This window comes from Rhinolophus sinicus, chromosome 3 (genome assembly GCF_057876585.1).
Source record: "Rhinolophus sinicus isolate RSI-liver-muscle chromosome 3, RSI-T2T, whole genome shotgun sequence".
In the NCBI taxonomy this organism is placed as follows: domain Eukaryota; kingdom Metazoa; phylum Chordata; class Mammalia; order Chiroptera; family Rhinolophidae; genus Rhinolophus; species Rhinolophus sinicus.
This window is the reverse complement of record NC_142503.1, coordinates 93,592,589-93,619,954: the sequence shown is the minus strand read 5'-3', so window position 1 is coordinate 93,619,954 and position 27,366 is coordinate 93,592,589. Positions and strand designations below refer to the sequence as shown.

The following is a 27,366-nucleotide window of genomic DNA, read 5'->3' as shown; positions in this document are numbered from 1 at the left end:
TGGGGGGGAGTACAGAACTGAGTTTATTGTTCTGAGTCTGGGTTTTGTTCCTTAGACATCATGATTTCTGAACGGAGGGACTGTCCCACCTCTGTGAGTCGGTCTTGTGGGCCTATTTAGATTGTTTTCCAGGTTCAAAGTGCACTGAGAAGGCTTCACAGTTTTAATACTTCCTAGATGCTCAACTGAGGCAAGGTGACAAAATGGCGCCCCCACCCCGCCCACCACAAAAATAAAATCCCAAGCCCCCGGCAGCTGCTGCTGCAGCCGTATGAAAAAATAATACAAACTCTTCTTAAAAAATAGATTACACAGAAAGAACCCAGAGGACGGAGGGGTGTGAGGATGGGCAGGGCTGCTCCCGCCAGTGGCAGGGAGTGTGGGGACAGGCTTGGGAGGGGCGCTGAGATGAACGTCAGGGGCTGGGATGCTGGTGGACACGTGCCTCGTCCGCTCTGCCCACCTCCCTCTGTGGCTCCTCCCGGCAGCTCTGGCCCAGGGACCCTCCCTTCACCCTGAGGCCTGGTACCTGCTTCTCACTAAAGTGGTTCCAATCAAGAAGTAAAAAGAGCCAAAGCAAGGAGGGCTGCTGCTAGCCAGCAGGGACAGACCTCCCCACACCGGAGCAGACCTCTCTGATTTGGATGTTTGGATGGTTATCAATACCTGCTACCACCTAGGTACCCTTGGGGGTGGGGTGATGGGTCCCAGATTCCCCTATGGCTCCTGGGAACATGGCCTCTCCCTTGACACATGCCCTCCTATGGACCCAGCTGTGACAGGGCACAGTCTGAAGCTGTCCTCCAGCTTGGCCTCGGAGGAGCTGCAGACAGGTGGAGTGTGTGCAGGATGGCAGGGCAGAGGGGTGCAGGACAGGGCACAACTCACATGGGCCCTCCAGCTCATGCAAGGAGAAGCGAGGGGGGCAGCCCCACCAAGACAGAGGTAAGGCGGGGCGAGGTGATGGTTCGTGTGCAGCCAGGCCGCTCTCGGGCCAGGGGCAGAGACAGGGCAGGGGCCACAGCCTGCAGGGTAGAAGGCAAGTCAGGGCCGGGAGGGATCTGGGTGCCCGGTGCCCACTAAGGGCGCCACAGCCAGCTACCTCCTGCAAAGGAACCTGGTGCAGGACGGATTCTCCGGAGTGGGGACAGGGGCTGCTGGGTGGGCAGGGTTCAGTCAGGGACCTCGGGGTGGGCAGGCAGTCCGCTTTCGCCGCGCCGGTAAGTCTCCCAGAAGCCTCTGTCCAGCTGCTCCAGTTGTGGGCTCAGTGGCAGGTGGCCGGCCAAGTGCATGCGGAGGGTCTCCAGCCACTGCTCCAGCTTCACGAAGGAGGGCCTGAGGCAACAGGTGGAGGGGTCAGGGACAGAGGCTCTGGCTCTGCTGTGAACGGCTAACCCTCACGGCTGCCCCGCGCTGAGCCTCACCCCACTCACCTCTTTTCAGGGTCCAGATCGCAGCAGCACACAGTAATGGGGAAGAAGCTCGGAGGGCAGTTGGAGGGGCAGTAGCGGTCCAAGAAGCCTCGGACATTGAGGCCGAAGTCCATGGTGCGCGGCAGGTAATCGGGGTCGGCGCTGACCCGCCCGATGATCTGTCCGACACAAGGGCAGCACTTACCTGGGGCCCCGGGGTGGGCGCCATCCAGGGAGGTCGAAGGCAGGTCGCACGGGGCCTGCATGCTGTGGGCAGCCCAGTGCCAGAAGCCTCCTGGCCTGGGGCCCCTGCAGACTGCCAGCCTGAGGCCTCGGAGGGGGCGGAGTAGAGAGGAGCCACTGGGTCCAGTGCCAAGTGCTGCCACCCCCGGACCTACCTCACACAGGACGATTCCAAAGGAAAACACATCCACCTTCTCGTCATAGCGGCAGCCTGGACAAAGAGACTGACTGTTAGCAGGTGAGGCAGGGCCAGGGATGCCCACTGGTGGGGAGTGGGGGATGCCGGGCCACGGACGGGCCACCTGGGTGGATGCCCAGGCCAGCAGGTCAGGACTGGGAGGCAGATGCCGGCAACCTCCACAGGATCAGGGTCTAGGCTGTGTCCCTGACCCCACCAGGTCTGAGCACACTTTTGGGGGGTGAGGCTGAGCCCAGGGCAAGGGGTTCCAGGCCCAGCCCAGTCACTGACCAGTGAGCTACGTGTATGACTCCAGGCAAGTAATAGACTTCATGGTGGTCCTGAACGATAAGCATGTCAAACCCCTGTGACCTGGGACTTTATTGGAAATAGGGTTTTTGCAGAGATGATTAAGGATCTTGACACGAGATCATCCTGGATTATCCAGGCAGGCCTCAAACTCTATCACAGTGTCCTTATGACAGACAGAAGAGAAGACACACAGAAGAAGCGGCGGTGGCCATGGGAAGGTGGAGGCAGAGACTGGAATGATGTGGCACAAGCCTGGAATGCCACGACAGCCACCAGAAGCTAGAAGCAGCATGGAACAGAATCTTCCCTATAGTCCCCGCAGGGAGCACAACTATACTGGATTTCAAACCCCCAGCTTCCAGAACATTATATAAGCAAACAAATTTCTCTTGTTTTAAGCCACCCAGTTTGCGGTAATTTATTATAGCAGCCTTAGGAACTGATTCAGACTTGCTGAGCCTGTTTCCTCATCTGTAAAATGGGAAGAACACTATCTACCTCACGATGTTAAAAACAATCGCAACCATGCTCATTTATTAAACGCTGCCTAGTTTACAACCTTATCTAATCCTCACGTCATCCCTTAAAGATAGGGCTGTTAACCCCACTTTACAGGGGAAATTATTTGTGGGGCTATGTTACCTTTAGTCAGAACTGGCACTGAGATGACCCCGACTGCCTGCCCTGACCCTGTGTTTCATTGTCACCTGTCTGTGGAGGGGCTTTATAACCCCTGTCTAGGCATACACTGTGTGACAGTCCTGATAAAAAAGAGTGGGAGACAGGCCTGTCCTAGGTTGAATAACGGCCCCTAAAGATGGCCACGTCCTGAGCCCTGCAACTGGGACTCAGCAGGTGTGATGAAGTTAAGGATCTTTAGATGGGGAGATGACCTTGGGTTACTCGGCGAGCCCTGTGTGATCACAAAGGTCCTTACAAGACAGCGGGGAGGAGCAGGGTCGGGGAAAGCGACGTGACAACGACAGATGTCAGAGAGAAAATGCTAGGCTGCCGCCTTGGTGGAGGGAAGGGGCCATGAGCCGGGGAAGAAGGCGGAAAAAGAAAGGAAACAGATAGTTCCCTGTAGCCCCCAGAAGGAGCCAGCCCTGCTGACGCCTAACTTCAGCCCACGGAGACTGATACTGGATTCCTGACCGCTAGAACCACACAAGAATTTGTGTTTTTAAAGCCAAGAGTGTGGTAATTTGTTACAGCAGCAATGGGAAACTAATATAGGACCCAGAGGGGGCGGGGGGGGGGGGGAGCCTGAGGCGGCCAGGGGTGGTGTCCCTGCAGCTCTGCCTGGGGCCACACACTCACCGTTGATCATCTCGGGGGCCATCCAGTAGGGGTTGCCTACCACCGTGTAACGCTTTTTGCGGTCTGGCTTCTTGAGGCTTCGCAGGTCCTCGGGCTGCGTCTTCTCATCCACCATGAGCCGTGCCAGCCCGAAGTCAGCCACCACCACGTTCTTGTTCTGGGGCGGTTAGGAAGCAGGGCCAGTGCGCACGCGCTGAGCACCACCTGCTACCTGCTCCTTGCCGGGCCCCTACACCAGTGTGCAGGCAGCCAGGGCACATGCCTGCCACCCAGGGGCCTGCCACCCCACTCCTCAGAGGGGATCAGGTGCAGGGTGAGGACCCCTTCCTTCCCCAAAAGCCTCTGCCCAAAGCTCCTGAAAACACCAGTGTGGCCCCACTCCCGCTTCTTCATTTAGTATTTTATCTCCCAACCTCCAACAATCTGGTAAGGAACATGTTATTTTTATCCTCACCTCATACATGAGGTGACTCAGGCCCAGAGAAGTTAAGAAAGTTGCCCAAGGCCACCCAGCTGGTCAGTGGCAGTGCTGGGTTTCAAACCCAGGACTTCAGAGCCCCAGGCTCTACTGTTTTAGGTTTACAGGAGACCCTCCCAGGGCCTGGGCCCGAACCCTGAAGAATGGAGATGTTGACTACTCTGTCTACCCTACACGATGGGAAAGTCATGGAGGGGGCCTCATGAAAGATGAGGGACAGAGAGGGAGTCCGGGGGCACAGTGCCAAGACAGGGGGCTGCAGAGGTCCTCCAAGTGCCCTGAAACCTGCCCTCTTGGGCTTGGTATCTGGGGCCCTGGAATTCTGGACCCTACTTGCCAGCCCTATGATTGGACACTGAGGAGGGGGCACAGAGAGGCTGAGGTGGCAGGGCCCCAGCCAGGCGGGGGCCAGGGCTAGGATCACTGTGACGGGAAGGAGCCTGTGCTGCCTCTGAGAGCGATATAAATGTGGACAGTCACCTAGAGAAAACTCTACAAAGATGGCTGGGAGGGGTCCTAGCCACCTCAGCCTGAATATAGGTCCTAGCCCCACCTGGATGGGGCCTCAGGTAACATAGTCCCTCTCAGGGCTCCATCTTCTCAGGTGTAATACCAGGGGGAAGGGTAGTTGAGGGGGTTTTGACCTGGGACCCTTGGGTCCCTGGGCAGTGGTTCTTGAAGGCCAGGGTTTACCAGGATTGTTCAAGTGCGGGCTCCTGCCCCATCCGTTTCAGGTGGGGCTCAGGACCCTGCATTTTCGACGAGTCCCCCAAGATCTAATGGTATAGGGGTCTGCAGACCCCTCTACAGGAAACAGCTCTAAGGAAACCAGCCAGGCAACCACCGGGCTCTCAGAGCCCCCAAATTGCAGGCAAAGGATTTGGTAGTGCATAGATAGATTCTGGGGAGGGGAAGGCTCACAATTCTCATCAGATAATCATGGGATGGTCCTTGCTATGGGATTGAGGCTATGCCGGGCCACGCTGTCCTCACTCTGCCCTCACTCTGCCTGCCCTCACACTGGCTGGGCCCTGCAGTGACGCTCCTCGCCAGCAGGGGAAGTCTGAGCCTGCTCCGGGGAAGGCCCATGGATGCAGCCTCACCCCACTCTGTGCTCACTGCCCACTGCTCCCCACTGCCCAGAGGACCCCAGAGCCGCCGGGACATTTTCAGAGGGCTGAGACCCCCATTCGAAAGTGAGTAACTCATCACTTCCTGAATGTCATACCACCAGGTCTTTGCATGTGCTGTTCCCACCACCAGAAACACTCTTCCTGTACTAAATTCACTGGGCAAACACCTGCCTGCAGAACCTCCTCCTCTAGGACTGGCTCTCAACTGGCCTGTAGTGTGATGAATCATGTCTCCCCCAAAATTCACATCCACCCGTAACCTCAATGTGACCTTATTTGGAAAGAGGTTCTTTGCAAATACAATTAGTTAGGATGAGGTTACACTGGCTTAGGGCAGGCCCCAAATCCAACGACTGGCGTCCTTATAACAAGAGGACACACAGAGGGAAGAGGCCACGTGAAGACAGAGGCAGAGACTGGAGTGGTGCAGCTACAAGCCAAGGAACGCCAAGGAGTGCCAGCATATTCAGAAGCAAGGAGAGAGGCACGGGACAGATTCTCTCAGAGCCTCTAGAAGGAACTAACCTTGCCAACGCCTGCACAGTTTGGACTTTTGGCTTCCTAAACCCTGAGAATACATTCCTGTTGCTTCAAGCCATCCAGTGTGTGTGGTACTTTGCTACAGCAGCCCCGGGAAACCTCTCCAGGTGGGCATGGTCAGTCACTCCTCTGCCTTCTGTGACCAGCTGTGGTCCCTCAATCACTACCCCTCAGAGCCTGGACTCACGGTCCCCACGGCCCCCTACTTAAGTATGTCCCCCCAAAGCCTCTTTCAGAAAGCCTGCCTCGAGCACTCCAGCTGCATGCCCAGGCCCTCCTCCGGACCTGCAGCCCTGCAGCTCTGGCTGCCGCTGGTGTGGGCCTGGCCACTCTGCCACGGCCATTCTGCGAATGCCACGCTCGTGGTCCTTCACGGTTCATACTTCACTTTCTCCTTCATCAACCTGTCAGACCCTCCTACAACCTGCGATGTCGGTGGCTCAGAGCTGGAGCCACACTGCAGGTAAACGGCATGGCGAGGTTCCCCACAGGCCAAACTGGAGAGCGGGAGGCAAGCCAGGGACCCGGGAAGGGGCGCGGAAGGGGCGCGAGGCTAAGGGGCGGGGCTTCTGCTGCCCCTCCCCCGGGCCCAGGCTGCTCACCTCGCGCACCAGGCAGTTGTGGGAGTTGAGGTCGCGGTGGATGATATTCATGGAGTGGAGGTAGGCCTGGGGGCGGGGAGCACGGAGGTGAGGAGGCAGCCGCGCTGAGGGCCCCCAGCCCTGCTCCAGAGGCTCCCACCTCCCCTCCCGCCCCAATCAGGCCACTTGGGGGTCCTTTTCCGACTCTATTCAGTCCTCTCTGCCCACTCCAAAGCTTCCTTGTGGCTTCCATTTCTAAATTCCTTGTGGAATTTTAGGTTAGTGGGAGACAATGTTTTCCTAAGTGGGGTTGGCTCACCCAGCCCACACCCTGGAAGTGAGAACCAGCGCCTACTCACCATCCCCGAAGCGATATCCTTTGCAAAGCTCACCCTCTGACTCCACGGGTACTGGCTGTCCTGGGGGCGGGGACACAAGGGTCAGCAGGGGCCAATGGGGCCACAGAGGCAGGACCGTCAGGTGAGAGAGAGGCAGGAGGGCACGTGTCCTAGAGGGTCTGATGACCCCCACTCTCTGCTGCACCCACACCTGCCCCTTCTAAGACGTGTGGGTGAACAATTCAAAATGACTTTCCAGCAGAACTGATTTCACACAGTAAGGTGGGGAATACTCTTCTGTAGTTCCTGACCCGCCACCCCGGAGAGAAAAAGCTGTTTACCTCGTACAAAATGCCCTCCTTTCAAGTTTAACAAAAAATGTGAACCTACTTCCATGGACCAGCAGACATCTATGGGCCAGGCGAGGTCACCTGCAGAGCACCAGCCATGTCACTCAGTAGCGCAGGGCTCTGGGCTCCAGTCCTTCGTGGGAATGCCTCCTCCTCTCACCTCACCCCCCCACCCCCCCCACCTCCAGCCGGAGGGTGAGGACATCAGAGCACATTAGAGATCCAGAGCGCACTTAGGAAGCCTAAGAGGTGGAGCCCCACGTTTTGAAATCATACTTGAGCACAGAATTCCTTCTGAGAGGTATCTGTCAGGAGCCTGCAGGAGCACCACTGTGGCAACACCAGGCAACACAGCCGAGGTGCTCAGTTAGTTCACTGAGCACTCAGTGGTGGGATCTCGAGGACTCAGTGACGCCAAGATGGCGCTAGCCCTGGATCCCTGGGGCACTAGCACTGGATCCCTGGGGCACTAGCACTGGATCCCTGGGGCACTAGCACTGGATCCCTGGGGCACTGCCCGCAGCATGAACGTGCTAGACATGTCCCACCAAGCTTCGTTTCTAAGGCTGGCTCTGTAACTTTACCGAAGCACTTAAAGTTCTAAATTTTATGGAACATGGCATACTGGAACAATGATTTGGTTTTGCCAGATGCAAAACAAAGGCCACAGTGAAGAGGAAATGGGAAGGTGCCTCTCCTAAGGTGTTTGACCTGTGGCAGCTGCGGCCGGGTCTGGCCTGGGGCCCCACAGGACAGCTAATCCAAAACAGTCTGTGTGTCCCCTCGGTGAACCTGCCCCCCTTCTCTGGGCCCCAGCATTTTCCCAGCTTTAGATGGAGTGCGTGCAACACTATTCAATTCTGAATCTGGGTTTGGTGGGCCTTGGAGACCAGAGGCTGAATCCACAAAAGAGCTGAGGAGCCAGGCCCAGGTGAGGGGCTGGGCCCAGGGCTCTGTCTGGCACTCACCATGTTCTTGATGATGCCTCGGAGTGTGCCCCCCTTAATGTACTCGGTGATGAAGTTGAGCCTCTTGTCCTTGTAGAGCACCCCGATGAACTTGAGCACATTGGGGTGCTCCAGGCATCGCATGACCTTCACCTGGTGGGGAGCAAACAGGGGGGCCTGGGGCTGCGCCCATCTCCTCCTCCCTCTGCCGTCCCACCAGAGGCCACACACAGTCCCAAAGATAAAGGAGCCTCCGTGTCCCATGGGCCCACTGCGTGGTGGGGTGACCCCTCTTGCCCTCCTGGCAGATACTGTCTCTTCTTTCAACACGTGGATTTAGTGTCACATCCTCCTGGGCCCTCTGCCACCCCCTCTCCATGGGGGAAAGGAGTGGAGACCACACGTCCTAGAAACCCGGTGAAGAGGATGTGGCCGTCCCACTCACTGACCTCCTTGAGAAACGTCCTCTGAGTCTCCTCGTCGAACCGGATCAGCTCCTTCATCACCATCACCTCGCCCGTCTCCCGGTGTGTCACCTGTGTGGGGACACCGAGGCATGAAGACAGACAGACAGAGGCTCTGCTCTAAGCCGGCCCGGCAGGAAGCCCCCAGAGCGCCAGGGACATGAACAGTCGGCTTCGAGCCGTTCACACACATCTCACGTGCCGCTCCTGGCCCTTAGCAGGGTAGTACTTCATGTTTTCATAGAGGAGAAAACTGAGGCTCAGGTAGGTTTCCTAACAGGGACCTAGGTTACCCAGCTGGCAGGGAAGGGGGGTGGCTGGGGCTTGGGTCCAGGACCCAAGGGGCAAGGGCTGGGGGTCAGACATGAGCCAGGGAAGGACTCATGTCTCTGCTGGGGAGAGTATGAAGGGGGAAGCAGCCCAGAGCCCCGAGGAGGTTGGCATCACGCTCGGTATGGGGCCTCAGGGTCGGTCTGGGTTGCCCTCCCATCCCCTACCTGAGGAGCCACCTTCCAACAACCTCCTCCATATAAAGTTCTGGGTCTATCCGCAGTAGGTTCCCTCCCCCTCACTAGCTCAAGGAGGCCCAGGTGGAGGTGAGTACTGGCCAGGAAGTCTAGAAGCCCCTTCCATGTGGATTCCTGGAGGCACTGGCGGGAGGACTGATGGGTTGCACCCGCGCTGCCCCCCTACTTCCATCCATGGCCTGTCCCTTCTTTGCATGCCCCGTACCTTGATGGCCTGGCCGAAGCAGCCCTTGCCCAACACTTCCCCATGGATGAGGTCCGATGGCCGGAAGATGCGGTGTGGCCGGCAGACCACACGGAGGGACTCAGAGCGCCCCAGGTCCTTGCGCTGGGAGGCAGGGGAGCCCAGAGAACCAGCAGCCGGAGACCTGTCGATGCTGCAGCTCCTCCTGGGGGGGCACACACATTTCCAGTGCCACTGGGGGCAGGAGGGCACCTGGCCGAGCCCCCTGGCCTTGACCTGCCCCCTTCCTCCTGCCTGCCATACTCCCATCAGTGCCAGTCTCTGTAGTCTCCCGTTCCGAGAGGGTGGCACAGGGCAGCTCTCCTGGGGTGGTCTTCAGGCCCTTGCCCCTTCCTGATGCCAGCACCCGGCGCCCTGCCCTGCTCAGCCTTCCTGTTTGAGGCCCAGTATCGCTCAGGTACCCTTGGTAGGAATGTTTGCCTTTGGCCTTCTTTGCTTGGTGGCCTGGGTCAGAAACTTTTTGTCTCCTAGCATTTGGGTCCCCGAGTGCAGAGGCAGACAACCTGCCCAGGAAGCCCATAAACCTGCCATATAGGTAACCCTACAGGGTGGCATGAGCTCTAGATAAATGCAAGCAGGGAGGAAATACATGCCTTTAGAGTAAAGGCTATCCCCCAGAAGATGTCCCCTCCCCTTCAAGTATTTACCAGGAGTCCTGAGTAGGCCCACAATAAGTGGAGTGAGGACCAGGCTGCCTCTGGGTTTCTTCCTCATGCCCTTCGACCCCCTTCAAAAGGGTACGTACGGGGCACCCCCCACCTGGATCACTGCAGCAGCCCTCTAGCTGTCTCTGGTCTTGGGCACGCTTCCGCACAGGGGACCAGAGTGGTCTCTGTGAAACACATCCTGGGCGGACAAAGCCTCAAAGACCCCTGCATATCTCAAGCCCGGCAATTAGCTTCTGCCTCATTGAGCAACCCCCCGCCCCACTCCCACGCCAACCACATCTGACGCTCCCTTCATCCTGAGTTACTCGCCATGAAGCCAGGAGGCTGGTCCACCCTGGAAGCGATATGTAATCCCCGGATAGGGGAGCTGCTTCCACCTGTTTTCCTACTTCTCATTGCCCTTCCTCTTTCATAGTCCCCAGCATTGCTTGCTGGCCTGCTTTTCTGCAGGGCCGACTTCCACACACACTGAGCGACTGGAAGGTGGGCTCAGGTCTCATCCCCGAGGCCCCGAGTCAGTGCATGTACCCAGACACGCCAAGGCACAGGGATGACTTACAAGACAGGCTTTTGCCGGGCAGAGCTGCTCGCCTCCCCACTGGGAGTGTGCGTGGGGGAGCACAGAGGGCTGGGCTCGGGCCCTGGCACATGGCCCAGTGTGTCATGGGGATCGTGCTCGAGAGTCAGCTGGAGCAGGCGGCTGGTTTCCTGGATCAGCAGATCAATCTGGGGAGAACAAGTGTGTGGACAGGTGAGTCCCTGGTAGTGGCAGGCAGGCATGAAGGCACCACCTCCAGTTCTGCTCGCCAGACTCAGGACCTATACATACCTCATCCAGGGGCACGTTCCGGATGGGTGTGCCATTGATTTCCAGGATCCGGTCTCCGACGTGGATGGAATTCTTCACATCCGGGCTCATACAGCCTGGGTCCACTCTGTGGGCACAGAGAATGGTCAGACCCCGGCCCACCTGCCTCCTAGAGCCCTGAGTGGAAACCAAAGCTAAAGGGATCAGATCGGGGTGAAGGGACAGATGATTCTATCTTGTGTGATCAGTAGGTGGCAATGGTCTAGAATCCTGAGTTCTGGCTTGGTGGGAAGAATTCCATAATTATTTACTGATGTCTGCTGCGGGTGTGAAATTGGAGAAAGAAGGCACACCCTTAGGTATTTACTACCCCACACTAGGTGCTCGGGGCTCCCATTCAACGGAGCATGGGTTCTGCCACGGAGGACAGAGCGATCCTCCGACCGTCCTGGCAGGCTTGGGGCAGACGAGTGTCATGAGTCCTAAAGGGTCAGGATCCTGTGGCTTCCCACCCGGCTCCCAAACTTGCCGTGCAAGGTGAGGCGAGGCTCCCATTCCTCCAGAATCAGCAGGAAGGAGCCAGCAGCCTGCCCTGAGCCAGTTAGAGTGGAGGCAGGATGACACCCTCGATTAGCTGGCTATAAGCTAACTCCTGGAACGGCTAATTTGCCAGTTTCACTTGCTTCTTTTAACCCTTCGGTGCTAACTATCTGCTTTTCCTCTTCTCTCCATAAAAGCTTAAGGAATGTTCATTTTGTCTCTGGCCTGAGATGGGCAAGGGCTCGGGGACAAGACAGAGAGAAGACTCAAGACTTAAAGAAAAACAGAGTCATACAAAATTTGTCATAATCAAGAGTACATTCTCACACAGGGGAGAAGCTCTTCCTTATATTGGAAAGCCAGGTTATCAATGCAGGAGGAAGAACAGAGTTAGGAAACCACCATTTCGTAGCCATCATAGTAATAATTGATATGGGTAAGAATTATCCATGGATGCCAGCACCATTTGGTGAAAGGTTCTTGGGGAACAGGATATTTACAGAGTCGTATCTCACACATAACTTACTCGTTACAATACAAAGGGAAAAGTCCTTTACAGCAGAGATTATCTGCACTTTAGCCAAGGAATCAAAGCTGACACCCCCAATAAAGGGCTCACTGTACTGACACTGCGTGTGAGATGCACAGAGAAGGAAACAGCATCACTTCTGTAGTATCAGCCAAAACGCATAACCTAAATCTAATACGGAGGGAGCATCAGTCAAATCCAAATGGAGGGACATCCACTTAACAGCTGACGTGCACTCTTCGTAACTGTCAAGGTCATGAAGGACAATGAAAAACTGAGGAACTGTCACAAATGAAAAGAGACTGAAGAGCATAAGGATTCAATGAAATGTATGATCGTGGACTAGATCCTGAATTAGGAAGAAACTGCTATAAAGGACAATACTGAGACATGGACAACATTTGCATATGGATTGTATATTGGATAAAGGTATTGTTATCAATATTAAATTTCCTGAAGGTCATGATTACATATAAGATACAAGTGATAGTTATGTAAGAGAATGCCCTTGTTTTTAGGAGAATGTCTAAAGTTTTTTTTTGGGGGGGAAGGAAGGGTCAATGATATCTGCAACTTACTCTCAAATGATTTAATAATAACAATATGTACACATGTATAAATCAGTATAAATATATATACTAATACATATATGTAGAGGGAGACACACACATGCACCCCAAATGTGGCAAAAAAATTAAAATTGGTAAACCTAGGTGAAGGGTGTATAGTATTCAACATACTTATTTTAGCAAATTTTCTAGAAAGTTTTAAAATTTCAAGATAAAAAGTTGAAAACACAATGAATATATTTTCATTGATATAGGCTTCTTGGATATAGCCTTAAAAGTATATTCCTTGGACCCACCGCCCCTCCCTCAGTCTCCTAAGGCAGCAGGGGGCTGGGGCACAGACAAATCAAACTTTCCTTAAAATGCTGCTATAAACAAAATGAAAAGTGGTCAACTCCAGCTCGCTTAAAACAAACAAGAGACTCTGGTTAGCAGCCTTTGGGCAAACTGGGCTGCTTCTGAGGAGTGGCTCTTTGCAAAAATTGGAAAACAGATGTCTGGAAAGAATACTCCTCCAGTGAGGGAGATGGGGGGAGGTGCCACTGGCTCTCCATTTCTAAAATGCCGTCTGGTTGTCAGAGACCAGCTGGTCTGGGAGTTTCCCCATCTCTCTCACCAGTCTGTCTGCTTACTTGTCTATGTAAGGCAGCTGCTGGCCTGGCTGATGCTCAAGGCGGGGGTGGAGAAGCAGAGTCACGCCTGACAGCATCCTCCTTCCCAAGTACCATCTTCACTTCTTCACAACTCCCAGGCATGGCGCCTGGTACCCGACAGGTGTGTAAGGAAGTTCACTGAATCCAATGGAAGCCGGCACTTGGCTCCCATGTCGACGTGTGGACACCGGAGACATTTAAAACTACTTCTCAAGGCGTCAATGAAGGCCCCGGAGAAATTTTAGAAGGCTCTAAGGTGTCCAACCTCCTCCTTGTTCAGACCAAGACCCCAAAGCCCAGAGGACAGGGCAGCTGCTCAGCATCACAGAGTGCTGGCCACTGGCCTGGCTCCCTACTCTCCACTGCTCCCTGCATCTCAGACCTTTCCTACATCCTTCAGGATTCTCTTAAATGATCTGCTAGTATCAAATCTCGGTTTTGTCTGCCTTAACATGTCTATATTTTTTTTCCATTCAAAATTACATTTATTAAAAACTTTACATACAGTAAAATTTATCCTTTTTGGTGTACAATTACCATGTCTATTTCACCCTCAGTCTTGAAGGATATTTTCATCAAATATAGAATTCTAGGTTGATAACTATTGTTGGCTCAGTGCATTGAATATATCATTTCACTGATTACTGGCTTCCATTGTTTCTGTTGAGAAGTCAGCTGTCAGTCTAATTGTCCTCTTTTGAAAGTAATGTGTCTATTTTCTGTGGCCACTTTGAACATCATTTCTTTTGTCTTTGGTGTCCAGTTTCACTAGACGAGGGCGATCCATGGGTGGATTTCTTTTTATTTTGCTATTTGGGATTTACTGGGCTTGAGTCTGTGGATTGGTGTCTTTTATCAGTCCTGGGAAATTCTCAGCCATTACATCTTCAAATAGGGCCACTTTTCCAATCTCTCTCTTCTCCTGGTATTCCAAGTAGATGATTAGAGCCTCTCACTCTGTCTTCAATGTGTCTTAACCTCTCACAGTTTTCATCTTTTTGTGTCTCTGCTTCTCTCTTCAGCTATTTCAAACCCTACTCTACTGTTAAATACTTGCAAAAGATTTTCATTTTAATAAGTATATATTTCATTTCTAGGGGTATTTTATTTTTCTCCAAATTTATTGTTCTTTACTCATTTTTCAAGCATCTCTTATTTATTAAAACACATCGAGCATAATTATTTTACATTGTTTCTGGTAATTCCAATATCAGAAAGTTTTATAGGTCTGGTTCTGCACCTGTTGTTTCTGCTGACTCACTCACCGTGCCTTGCTTCCTTTCATGTTCAGTGATTTTTGACTGAATTGCTCACCTTCCTTGGGACACTTATCTAAGCAAATTCAGTGAAGCCTGGAGGTGGGTTTCTTCAAAAAGGATCTGCTTCTGATTCTGGCAGGGCCTGGGAGAACTACCAGATGGGAAGTACTTTAAACTTATAATTTTGCCTTAAGGTTTTCTGAACCACTCAGGCATATGAATTTGGTTTGCAATCCCAAGTTTATGAATTCTCAGATTCCCTCTACCCTTTCATTCAGGTTCACACAAGTTTACTTTACAGCTCTGGGAGTCGGGGGCTGATAGAAGGTGTGGTTCTCTTCTCATTCATCCTCACCTTGAGAGCCCTGCTGGGGTCTCAGCTTATACGTGAGGGTGCAGTTCTCTTACTAGACTAGCTTCCTCAGCAGGTCAAGGCTTTAAGAGGCCCAGCCGTGAAAGGACTTGAAAACTGAAGCTTAAGTTCACCTAATTGAGATTTGTCCTCTAGGCATGGCTGCCTTCAATATTCTGGTGACACCCCTGGGCTCCCTCCTGCACTTAGTCCTGAGCTAGTTACTCCTCTTTGTTATTGCATCATACATGGATTAAAGAAAATATTTAAAATATTTTATTTCGCATTTGTAATGGTTGTTAGGCCAGGTACCTAGCATACCAGGCTGTGTGAGCTGCACTCAATCTGTCCCTAAATGCTCCCCGGCCCCAGCTGGCCACCCATCTAGAGCATCCATGGCCACAGCCATGCCAGCTGCAGCCTTGCAGGCCAGTCACTCACCCTTGGACGCGGACGGTGTGGGAGTGCTCTGTGCCACAACCCGATGGGCCATGAGGGGGGTCGATGGAGACCGAGAGGCCACGTTTTCCATGAGCTGAGGCTGGGATGGATACTAGGGTGACTGTGTGGGGCAGGTGAGAGCCGGGGGAGTCAGGCAGGATCTGCTCGATGACAGGTGTCACCACGGTCTGGTAGTAGCAGTGCCCGCTGCAAGAACCACAGGCAGTGGGGACACAAAGAGTGGGAAGAAAAGAGCCTCAGCACAGTCACCAGAATCCCCCCCCAGCCCCCCATCCCCCCATCAGCCCCAGGCTGTTTTCCCCTCCCCAGCTTCACTTGGGAGGAAGTGGGTCTTAGCTACCTACAGACTAGGAGCTGGAACTAAACATGCCCAGCCCTGCCCTTGCCCCTCTGGCGCTCAGCCATTCCGGGTTTGTCTACTCTCTGTTATGTTGTAAGCTGGCCAGAAAAAGGCCTGGGGATAAATCCAGTTCAGGAGAAAGTCATTAAAAGTCCATCTGGGATCAAGCCATGCTGCCCTCGTATCCAGCTTTATCAGCATTGTAAAATAAAGAATTTATCTGTTCTTTGTCCCTGGTTCCTGGGAAAGAGACTCTGAATCCTTGGAATAAGAGTGTGTTTTCCATGAGCCCCTCAGATGACACCTGAGTTTATGTTAACAAGATGACTCAGGGTGGGGGTTAGTCACCAGAAAGACCAACTGTGTGATTAGAAGGTTGGGGCTTTGACCCAGCCTAACCTCCGAAGAGGGGTAGGGGTCTGGGGATTGAGTTCAATCATGTGCCCAATCATTCAATAAATTTTGCCTACATAATGAAGCCCCAATAAAAACTCAGGTGATTCCAGGGGAAGGGGGTCACATGTCTTAATTCCATAGGCAGGATGTATAGAACCTCTACATTCGGGACACTCAGACCTTGCCCTTTGGTCTCTCCATCTGGCTGGTCCTCATTAGTACCCGAAACTAACCCTAAGTATATATAGTACTTCCTGAGTTCTGTGAGTCACTTAGCAAATTACCAAACCTGAGGGGGTTGTGCGAAATCCCTGATCTGTAGCCAGCTGGTCTGAAGTGGGAGTGGCCTAGGGACCTCTGAACTTGTCTGAAGTGAGGGGGGTCTTGCTGGAGACTGGCCCTGAACTTGCAGGGTCAGTGCTAACTCTGGTGCTTGGTGCCAGAATTTGCACTGCAGTTATACATCAGGAAGACAGCTAACGTCCGAGGCTTTGATGCTGTGACTCTTGTGTCATATTTCCCAGTCACTTCTATACCATCACTCTGATTAATGACTCCCCCCATGGGCAGGGAAAGGGCCCTGGTGTGGGAGATCTGTGGTCAGGCAGGCACGGCAGACTTGGGGAGGGGCCAGGGCACTCACCAGTACAGCTTGGAGTGCTCCACCAGTGTGTAGGTGTCCCCGTCACCAATGAAGGTCCCACATGTGAGGCAGATGAAGCACTCGGGGTGGTACTTCAGCTCCCCAGCCACCTGGCAGGGATGTGGGGGGAAAACCCAGCTTAGCAGCCCCTTCAGCCCCCATATCACCTCCCCTTGGCCTTCTCTTCAGAATAGCAGCCCCAAACAAAATTAGGGGGCTTGATGAGCGAGCTACTGAGCTCTTGGACAGAGCTGGCTCCAAAGATAGGGGGCTGGGGGATACAGACAAATGGGCTAAGAAGGCATGGGGAAATGAGAGAACCTGCAAAGAACCAGAGAGATGACGAGAGAATGGTCTAGAGCAGTGAAATCTGTGAGGACACACACACAGGTGTGTGGGGTGCTCACCATGACCAGCCCCTTGGTGATGTGCTCCGAGCACCCATGGCAAGATTCGCCATAGCGGGCCCAATAGTCCTTCTTGCAGAAGAGCTGCCCGTCCTTCTCATAGTACTGGTGTGAGAGGGAGGCACTGCATTCACAACACCTGGAAGGAAGAGGCGCTGGGGCTTAGCAGGGCCGACTCCCACCCCTCCCCACAGCTGGGCCTTGCCATAGTCTATAGGCGCCTTTGTGAACACTAGAAAAAGGTGTGCCGTCCGGGCAGAGGCAGCCTGCGCTGGAGCACAGGGCTCAGAAAGTGGAGTCAGATGGACTCAGCATCCCCTTGGCCGGAAACCTTTGTTCAGTGCACAGCCTGCACAACCACCCATAGCAGTTCCGCACCCAGAGCGTCTGGTCCACCTGTTAGCCCCAGGTAAGCAGTGCTCCTCATCTGAGACCCTGTCCCGTATCATGCAAGGAACATGGCCCAGAGAGGGCAAGTGACTTGCTCTTGGTCACCAGTCAGGTGGAGGAAGTAACTAGGGAGCCCAGGACTGAGGTGCCTGAAGAAGCCATAGGCCCTACTCCTCTAGTCTAGTCTGCTTCCCCTCCCTCCCGCTTCCCCCATCCCAGCGATGTGGAGGCAGCTCGAGCCAGCTGATGTAGATAAAAGTGACCCGCTGGGGCTGTGAAGACCTACCAAAGGCTAGCACTTTCCCATTGTCTTGGTTAAATTTATTTAATCCTCACCGGCCACCATGAGGCAGACGAGCTTGAGTGTCTTAGTGGCCCAAGGTTACACAAAGCTACTCCCTGTTCCACTAAGACATGAGGCAGGAGCTCAGCTCAGTAGAGACCAGCCAGGAGCAGGCAGACAGGGGATGTGGTGTTCTCCTAGACCCCCGCCAGCCCTCGGTGCTGTCAGTCACAAGAAGGGGCGTAAGAGGCAGTGCAGCACAGCCCCTCCTTCCAGTCAACCAGGGCCTTACTCCCCGTACCTTCCCTCAGAAAAGCAGTTGTGCTCTATGGAGAATGCCCAGATGTGCGGGGTCAGCAGGGCCAGGGTACCCTTGCTCCATAACCAGGGGATACCAGGGAGACCTGGCTGGTGGGGCCCCTGGAGGGCAGACGGGGAGGAGTGATATACCAGCTTCTAGATGTCAGCCCACAGGCCCAGAGCTAGACCAATATGCCTGGTTTCTTTCCACCCAAGTGTTTGTCCCACTGGGGTGGGCACCAGCAGCCCAGATAAGTCAGGATGAGCAAATGCAGAAACTTGGATCCCCAATGGGCCCCCAGGGGCATGTTTTCAAGAGGCTGACCCAGGGTCCTAGGGGCCAGAGTACACACCATGTAGAGAATCAGTCTGGCTCTGCTACTGTTTGGGCCCTGGGTGATGTGCCAAGGTCACACAGTGACAGAAGGACCCATGCTCAGAGCTTACGGCTCAGTAGGGAAAGAAGTCAGGAGAGAAGACGGCAGGAAAGACTGGGATCTGACTGAGCCTCATCCCACAGGGAACCCTCCACTCTACTGGAGCCTGCTCTTGACTGCATTCACTGACTGGGGATAAATAAGGAGGAGGGAACAGGCAGCAGCAAGAGGGCTGGTGGGACACTGTCCCTTTAAGAGGATCCAACCAGTTCCCCATTGTCTGGGAGCCTGAGGGAAGGGGGGTGGGGACCACTGCCAGGGGCAGGGAAGGCACAAAATGCCTGGCTTCAGAAGCACAGGGGGTGCGTGTGCACCCAGGAAAGGGGGATCTAATGAGGTCTATGAGACGGAAGCTGGGAGTCAGGGTCTCAGGAGACGGCCCTGGGATGTGAGAGGCGGCAGTGGAAGCAGCGGCTGGACCAGAGCCATGACGTCATCTGCTGCCTCCTGCCTCCGCAGCCCTTCCTGCCCCCTTATCCCTTCCCCCGCCTTACTCCAGCTCAAGCAGGGGGCGGGCATCCAACTCCACAACACTGAAGGGGAACTGGTCAGAAGGGGCACCAGGCCCCACAGGGGGAGGGCGTCCAGGGATGGGGGCAGGTCCCCGAGGCTCTCACATAGCAGGAAGGTGCGCAGCAGGAGCGGGCTCTGCAGAGGCAGAGCAAGCTCTGCACCTCACTGCACCGTGACCTTGGGGAGTTCCCCCCACGCTCTGCGCTGATTAGTGATTCACTTCGTCCTTCCACCAACCAGACACGTTGCGTCACAAGAGTGTCACCACAGGAGTCTCCCCCTCACTCTCCGGCTGCAGGAAGCAGGCAGGCCCCCCCCACCCCCCGTCTCCCCGGGGGGTGGTTTGGTCCAGGCTGAGGAGCAGCTGCCCTCCTCCAGGGGAGAGGATGCTCTTCTCCCGCCTGCAAACTTCTACTTCTTCAGTCCTTCACACACCTCATCACCTTAGCAGCCCTGGATGACCTGGCTCTGAGTACAATCGCAACCTGGTCACCACTTCCTCGAAGCCTGTTCAGAGGCCTGGCTGGCGTGTCCCCAACCCCCACTGCCCCAGTGCAGCCTGCACCATCAGTCTCTGCCATTAACCTACAGGCTCTCTGAGGGCCCAGGCCAGGCATCCTCAAACCCTGGACCCCAAAGAGAACATAAGGGGTTCCTGCCAGAGGCCTGCTCTGTGCACTCAACCCGGAGCAGTTCCCACCCCCAGCATCCTCAGAACTGCTCCAGGGCACCCCGGCTGGGCATCTGTCTCAGAAAGGGGACCTCCATTTCAGATAGGGGATCTAGCCCAGGCTTATGCAGCAGCTGTGTGGCTGACACTCGGGCCCTCAATGGGCCTTTGCTGATGGAAGGCACCCAGGAGCCCCTGACCCTGTCCATCTCTTTATCCCTCAGGCCCACACTGGGCCGGGGCCAGAGGAGGCAGGTGGGGCAGGCAGGCCTGGCTCTTAGGGGTGCTCTGCACATGCCCCCAGCCCCACAAAGGACGTCAAGAGAGAAATGCCAGGTACCAAAGGTGTGGAGAGAGGGTAGGACAGAGAGGAACTCCTACAGGATGGCCTATACAGGCTCAGGCACTGGGGAGGGCATGAAAGGACTGGGCTGGGAGGTCCATCCCTCCCGGGGTGCCCTCTACCCAGGACCACATCCCTGGACACCAGAGGTGACGAAAGACCAGCAAGAGGACCAGCCTTATGGGTAGACTGTACCAGAAAGGCCAGAAGCCTCAGCAGCGGCCTGCTTCCTCTCAACAGGCGGCCAACAGTGACCAGGAATTTCAGTTCTCCTGCCCCACAGCCTGGACCCACGTCGGTCTGTCCCACACTTGCCTCTAGCCCCAGCCCTCACACTAGGGGCCCTGCCTGAAGTCTGACAGGTGGAGATGGACTTTCCACTTACTTGGCCCCTCTAAGGAAGCGCCTTCTTCTGAGGGCCGAGGGCAGCATCCTCTGCAGCTCCCCAAAGCAGGAGGTCTGGAGGCCTGAGGAGCGTAGGGGTGGGCCAACCAACTGCTTCCCCATCCTACTCCAGACACTCAGGATTGGAGGCTGCAGAGGGTGGGGCCAGTGTGGTCACCCAGCCTGGGAGGAGAATGCGGCAATGTGGGTGCGAGAGGACTTGGTCTGGGCCCACAACAGGAAGCAGTTGAAGGGCCTTCAGCTGGGGCTCCGGTGCAGGCAGACAGGCTGTAGCAGGCACTCTGCCCTCGGCCCTGCACACTTGAGAAAGGCACCCCTCCATGCTCCTGAGCCTCTGCTTTGACAGAGACACTGGGGACTCAGGGCTCTCTGGGGACAGGGACAAGCTCAAAAGTAGCTGCTCCTTCCGGTGCTGCCCCCAAGAGAACAGATGTTGACTTTCATGGATAGTCTGTCTTCCTTGCTTGAAAGGTCCCCCAAAGAGAGGGAGGCTGCATCCTGGCTCAGGCTCAGACCTGCAGTGCCAGCTGCACGCTAACCCCTTCTCACCTAGAGCCAGCCCACCCAGCCTCCAGAGAGATGCTACCAGAACTACAGAAGCCCCAGAGCTTGTGGGCTGTAGGCTGCCCAGGAGGGACCTCCCAGAGGCAGCAGCTGGGCCACTCTGGGCCTGGCCATAACCTTCTGGGAGGTGGGGCCCACAGGGGGTGGGACACCTGCAACGGAGAAAGGGGTGGGCCCTGGGGTGACAATGACCCCCCAGTGCTAATGCCAGAAGCATCCTGTGTGCCTGCAGCAACTCTCCCACTGCAAGGCCTTGGAGCCCAGGGGCTGGGGCCAGCCCCACTTCATAGCACTGAGAGGCTTCCAGGGAGAAACCACGCAGAGTCCAGAGCCTTGGGAATCCCGCTGAGAGCCAGCCTGACTGCCTGTTAGCCATGGGACCCAGGCGAGCAGTGACTCCTCTCTGAACTGCTTTCCTAACTGTCATAGGTTGAGGACACTTGGCCTCACCCAGTTTTGGGGGCTGTTGGGAGAACCACACACCACCGGGCCAGCAACACTCATGTAAGCCCCACTGGGAGCTGTGGCCCTTGCTGCCCGTGGGCGCTCCTCACGGTGGGAGCTTTCCCGGTACCCATCATACCAGGGACAGCCCGAACATGCCTTCTCCCTGCTGCGCCCACAAGAGGCCTCAGCCCTCTGCTGGTTATGCAGGCAGGGATGCTCCAAAGCTGGGTTCGATGAATCCTGCCCCATGACTTCCCTTCCAGGGCTGTACTCCTAACCCTCCCTCACGTCTCCCAGGCTCCATCTCCCTGCTCACCTAGGCACAGGGACTCCTAAAGTTCTTCCCCTGATTTCTCTTGGCCCCATCTCAAATCCCATCCACCACTTCAGTGACAGCCCTGAGTGGGCCGTTCTCTCTGGCCTTCCCACCTCTGATGGCGTCAGACCACCTTGGCCAGCTCTGGGCAGGGCACTGCAACCCTGGATAGTCCACCACAACTCCAACGTCACACGGACAGGGCACAACTCCTCATCAACCCGGCCCCCAACTCCACCAGGGTCAACAGACCACTGCCCTCTCCAGGTAAAAACCAGACCATTTTAGATTCAGCCCCTGTCATTCACCAGCCCCCAAACCTACCCCAAGGCCCCTCACCTTTTCAACTCTGCAGTGATTTGGAACGAGACAGACACAGATCTAGCTTGGTTCCAGTCCCAGATCTAGCTTGATTTCTCTTAAGCCTCCATTGCTCACGAATGCAAGTTGGGCAAATAATGGTACCTCATTTGGTTATGGCAAAGATTTAATGAAACATTAAAGGAGTGCTCAATGAGTGGTGGCTAATATAACTAATACTTGCCAAGTACTGTCCCTTCTGTATCTGCAATGCTCTCCACTTAGTCCTAGGTCAGGCCTTGAGTACAGATGCCTGAACTACTGTGACAGTCCCTTCCCTGCCAAGTTACCATCTGCCCACTGGAATGGCACTTTTCAACAGCACTTCCGCTCACATCTTCCCTGCTTTCTGAATTCCTCCATCGGTCCCCTACTGCCTTCAGGAGGTCTTTATCTCGCATTCAGGGCCCTTCACAAATCCATCCCAAGCTTCCTCACTGCATCCCTCGGCTTACTCTGTTCCAACCCAATGAGCTGTTCCCCCCATTCCCTCAACTGCCCATACCGTCCCACCTCCCTGTCTCCGTGCACGTGGTTTTATTGGCCTGTTCGGAGTCCCCTGCCATCCTGAAGACCTCCTTTGGAACGCCTGCCTGGGAACCCCAGGGCACGGTGCCTGTCTCTCTTCTGGCCTCATCAGCCAGTATGGGCGCTGTGTGTTCATTTCACTCACTGGCCGTGTGACTTTGATCAAAATAATTAACCTCTCGCTGTGTCTCAATTAATGGCAACAATGCAATATCTAACTATACAAAGTCCTTATACCAGTGCCTGGCCATTATTAAATTGTAGAAAATGTTATGCATTATTCTTTAAAAAAAAAAAAAAAAAAGAATACTTGTCAGAGGTTCCGACTGCCTAAAATAAATTCCATTAGCTGGTCGATGCTCCAAAGACCCCAGCTGGGTCTCCTAACTTTACCTTCTCTCCTTTGCAATGTTTTTCCACCGAACTCTGCTGTTCACTGACTGGGCCAGGCCCTGTCACAGTTCTACCCTTTCCACCTCCTTGGTCCTCTGCCTGGAATTCCTTTCTGCTAATGCTTCCCCACGCAGGACATCTCACGTCTTTTAAGACCCCAAGTCTGGCTCTAGAGCCAACTCTAAGGCTATCCTCTAGCCCTGCTTCTCACTATGGTCCCACTGGGGTGCTGGGCCACCTTTGGGTCCCATTTGCTCACCTGACCTCTCTCTCCAAAACTTGGGAGCTGGTGTCTGGGCTATGCTTCTGGGCTGTGCATCTTCACAACCAGCCCGGGGGCCAGTGAAGGAGGCCCAGCTTCCCCCAAGGCAGGGTCGTCTCCCTTCCTCCCCTGGAACATGAGCACCCAGAAGGCAAGGGTGCTCTACTCATCCCCTGCTCCCCTTGCCTAAGTGCCTGCAGGCTTTGGTAATACTGGTGGAAAGTGAGGTTTCTCTCCTCCTCTCCTTGGAGGTCCAGAATTACAAAACAGAGAGGGCATTAGGCATCGTCTAGTCCAAATGCCTCATTTTATAGATAGAGAAAAACTGAGGCCAAGGACTTGCTGGCAGTCACGACCAGAGACAGCACTGGCGGAACAGCCAGCTCTCCCAGATTGCTTGCCAAGCCTGTTGCCTCTCTGGCAGGCCTGACCTAGGACACCCCAGCCCTGGCCAGCCCAACTTACCTGAAGCAGTGTGCATGCCAGTCAGCGTTCAAGGCCTGGAGGTACTGGCCATCATAGATCCTCTGGCCGCAGCTTGCACACACAGGCAACTCGCTTCCTGCAGGGGTGGAAAGCCAGGAAGCATTCTTAGAGGAGTCAGTTGGTGCATGGCCAACCTGCTCTGTCGACCTCAGGCATCTGCACAAATCTGCGTGCGCACACATACACACCACAGCACCACCCTGGGCAGCCACTCTTCCAAGCAGGAGAAAGGAGGTACGTCTGAGAGTGTTGCTGAGACCTTGGCTAAATTACCAAGGCTTTCTGGATCTCAATTTCCCTATCTGTAAGCTGAAGAGGAGGATCAGATATCCACCCTCCAGCAACAGCGTTCTTTACCTCAAAGTAAATGAAAGAAAGTGGCTGGATTTAGAAATGAGGCAGCGGGTGACATTCTTGTCACAGCCCCTTTCCTCTCCTGACTGCCCAGGAAAAGGTGCTAAGAGAACCCTTCAAGTTCAGGTAGGGACTAGATAGGGCTGGATTGGTGCATCCTGGGCTGAAGCCCCTGGCAGGGAAAGGGCAGGAAGCCCAGAGGTGCTGGCCCTAAATGAGCCTCAGCTATGATGTGGCCTGACCGGGAGCGGGGGGTGCCCAGCTGGACACTCCCAGACACCTACCTGCTCCAGGGAGGCCTGGTACCTCTACAAGCTGGCCACTATGCGTGCTTAGTCATGCTTGGGGCCTGGCCCAGTTGGAGCTGGGTGGGCCCTGGAAGATCCCCCAGGCCTGCCCTTCCTCACTGCACAGGTCGGGAGACTGAGCCTTGGAGAAGGTAAGGCTTGCTGGGTCACACAGCAGGCTCCCAGGCCACAACCTGTCCCTCCATTAGGACCCAGGGACCTAAGGTACCGGCGATGGTGAGGTGGGCGCTTGCTCCAAGTAGGCCTTCAGAGACCTGGTGGGAGGACTGGCAGTAGCCCCAGGGGAGGGCAGGGCTGGAGGGGCTGGCGTAGTTGGGACAAGTGGGCCTATGTGATGGCCTGGCTGAGGAAACCCAGGGGAAACCTGACCTTGTTCTGGGCTGGGGGAGTTTAAGGGGGGTGGGGAGGGTTTTCACACCCTAACTGTGGTGCAGTCCCAAGCCTTGAGTCTTAGTACCGGGAAAGGGGCTGAAGAGAAGGCTGGGATAAATGCGAGTCATCCTCCCAGCCAATCCTGATGGTAGGCACTGGGTCTGGCGGAGAGAGAGGGGGTGGAGGCCCCCAGCAAACCGTCAACGGCTCCCTGGAGGCACATCTCTGCTCTGTCCATTCGCCCCCCTCAACCACCAGTACTCGGGGCCAACTATGCGGCCCCCAACTGTACAGACGGGGAAACTGAGGCTCGGCAGGTAGCGCCTAACTCAAGGTCATGGAACCAAGCAGGCGCGAGGCAGCGACTCAGACCCAGGGCTGCGGCTTCCTCAATGCCTCTTTCTTCCCAAGCCCGGTTAGAGATTGGATAAGGGGTGGTCCGGGACGAGCCCCGGGTGGACAGAGCACGCGGATGGAGGCCAAAGCTGGGGGCGGGGGACAGTGCCTGGAACTCCTCCCAGGTGGTCGTTGGTCGGGAGATGGGGGAAGACGGGGAAGAAAGGGAGGAGGGGCCCTCCGCCCGTGGGAGGGCAGCCCACCCAGGGCCGAGGAAGGGGAAACCGGGTGGGAGCTAGTCAGGGAGGGGCCTGCGGGCTTCAGAAGGTCGAGCTCATCCCGGAGGAGAAAGGCGCGGCCTCGCGGCTGACCCGGCCTCCTCGGCCGCCCAACCCGGCCCCCTCCCGTGTCCCCCGACCCCCAGTAGCGGCGCCGCACCCTCCCAGCCCCGGGATCAACACCCCGCCCGGCCCGCGCCCAGCGCACCTTCCTCTCCCATACGTTCTTCCCTCCAGGTGCAACAAAGTAGCGTCAACCTCATGCACTCGGCGGGGGGCGGGGCCCGGCGGGGCTACGGCTGGGGGCGGCCCGGGCCCGGCGAACTCGCCCGCTGCCGCCGCCCGCCCGGTAGGCGGAGGCGGAGACCGCGGGCCGGGCCGGCGTGGGCTCGGGGCTAGCGGGGCCGCCGCCGTCTCTAGGACACCGGCTCCGGCACCCGCTCCGCGCCGCGGCGGCCTGGGGAGGGAGCGGAGGGGCGGGCCGGGGCGGGGCCTCAGAGCTGCGGCAGGGGGCGGGGCGGGGCGGGCAAGCAGCGGAACTGCCCTGCGCGGCCCCGCCCCACGCCCTCGGCGCGTCCCACCCCCCCGACTCCTCCTCCCACTTCATTCATCTCTCTGGAGAGACAGCTCTGCCCACAGCCGGGAGGCGGAGAAGCCTTGGAGGGATGCGTACTCTGATGCGGCAGCCTGGGCGGGTTTAGGAGCCTCGAGAAGGGGCCTCAATTTCCCCGCGGGGAGCGCCTCTGACTCAAGCGAGCTGGATGGAGGCCAACAACCGAGACCTGAGCTGGAGGAGACGTGGACCCTGAGACCTTTGTGGTCTCCTTGGGGCGGGGTGCGGCTTAGGTCCTCTCCCTCTCGGAGGCCTGCGTGGGAGGAGAGGCGGGAAGGCTACAGCGCAAATCTCAGGCCCTCACGGGCTAGGCAGGGCGCTAACGGAGCAGGCCCTGGGGGAGGACCTGCCAGCCCGCGATAGATGTGCCCAGAGGTTAGCTCTTCCCAGTGCGGGCGACCTGATGCTGGCGCTGCTCTGCTCAGGGTTCAGGAGGGTCACAGCTGAACAGGGTTTTGGCTGAGTGAAGTGGCCAGAGGAATTGGGCGGTTCCCAAGGCACAGGTGCCTAGTCCAGCACTGGAAAGGTGGAGCACCTGCCTAGAAGCAGAGGATCCTACAATGCCATCTGGAGAGGGAGTGACCCTATCTCCCATGGGACCGCCCTCCCACTTCATCCCACTACCCAGGAAGCTATGAGCTCAGATTTTGAGCCACAAGCCTAAGTGCGCCCAGTGAACGAGCGCAGAGCTGCTCGGACTCTGGCTCCAGCATCACAGTTGCTAGACATCTCTAGCCAGGGCCCAGGGTCAGTGGACTGTAAGGCAGGGGCACTCACCCCTGGGTGCAAAACAATTACCTGGGGGAGGGAAGAAAATATTCAAATTTTGCTTTCTAATAAGAAAGAAGCCGGGCTTTAAAATAATATTCAGATTGATGGTAGTGCTCTCACTTTGTCTGCTGGTCAGATGGTCCCAGAGCATTTACAGTAAAGTGTCCCAAGGAGACATGGTGGTCCTCAGAGGCTGTACAGCATGGTTTTACTGTTTTTGCTTTCATATAAGGTATATCTCAGACAGGGTCCTGGCCCTCAGTGGGGATTATTGAGGAGAGTTTCATAAAGGGGATTTTACAATAGACTGGGCAAGTGTTAAGGGAAACCAGTGAGGACAGGCACAGTCCCGGGGTGGCAGCAGTTACCACCCCAGCGTGAAGGGGCTTAGGAGCGGGCCACAATGCAGGGTGGACCTGGAGAGGCTGTTGACCTGTGCCTGGTTAGCTGAGTGACATTACCTAGTTTTAACAAAATTAATCCTCACAGAATGGATTTGTGGCTGCAAAAGATTCCTGAAAAGAAAGCAGAGATGGAAGACAATGCTAATGCAGCAAGACGAGCGAAAAGAGAAAGCTGGCATTTCCATCCCTAGTTGGAGCCCCCTGTCAGCAACATTTCCCGTTGAAACCAGTGACTGGCTCATCAGACCTGACGTATTCAGTCACATTGCTCAAAGGTATTAAACTTTTTTTTTAATTGAAAGCAAAAAAGGAATTTTGTACTTTTAATAAATAAAACCATTCAAATATTGTTTATCTCATCTTTAGAGCACTCTTCTTAAACTCTGCTTTTGCATTGTTATGTGATGAACATATTTTATTATTTGTATAGTCAATTATGCACATAATTTATAAGTGAATATGCCTACGTGTGTGTGATCTGGCACAAATCTTAATTTAGGTACAAATTAAGAGCTCTGGCTTGGATGTGTTAAGTTTTAG

The 27,366-nt window shown here is 55.3% G+C and overlaps 1 protein-coding gene across 2 annotated transcripts; it reads right to left on the bottom strand.

Annotated features, from left to right (window-relative positions):
• Positions 1–25,492, bottom strand: LIMK1 (LIM domain kinase 1). Of its 2 annotated transcripts, XM_074328429.2 has the most exons (16): positions 25,247–25,492; positions 23,370–23,466; positions 16,694–16,832; positions 16,287–16,396; positions 14,887–15,093; positions 10,565–10,670; positions 10,295–10,461; positions 9,029–9,212; positions 8,282–8,368; positions 7,854–7,985; positions 6,557–6,616; positions 6,219–6,284; positions 3,466–3,622; positions 1,811–1,866; positions 1,434–1,591; positions 1–1,335 (listed from the first exon to the last, which is right to left on the bottom strand). In XM_074328429.2, exons 1-16 carry the CDS (start codon positions 25,299–25,301, stop codon positions 1,173–1,175), a joined length of 1,944 nt encoding a protein of 647 aa, XP_074184530.1. In that variant the 5' UTR covers positions 25,302–25,492; the 3' UTR covers positions 1–1,172. The 2 variants fall into 2 exon arrangements, with proteins under 2 accessions (XP_074184530.1, XP_019610554.2); XM_019754995.3 differs by lacking the exons at positions 23,370–23,466; positions 25,247–25,492 and adding an exon at positions 20,015–20,159.
• Between the last annotated feature and the right edge of the window lie 1,874 nt (positions 25,493–27,366).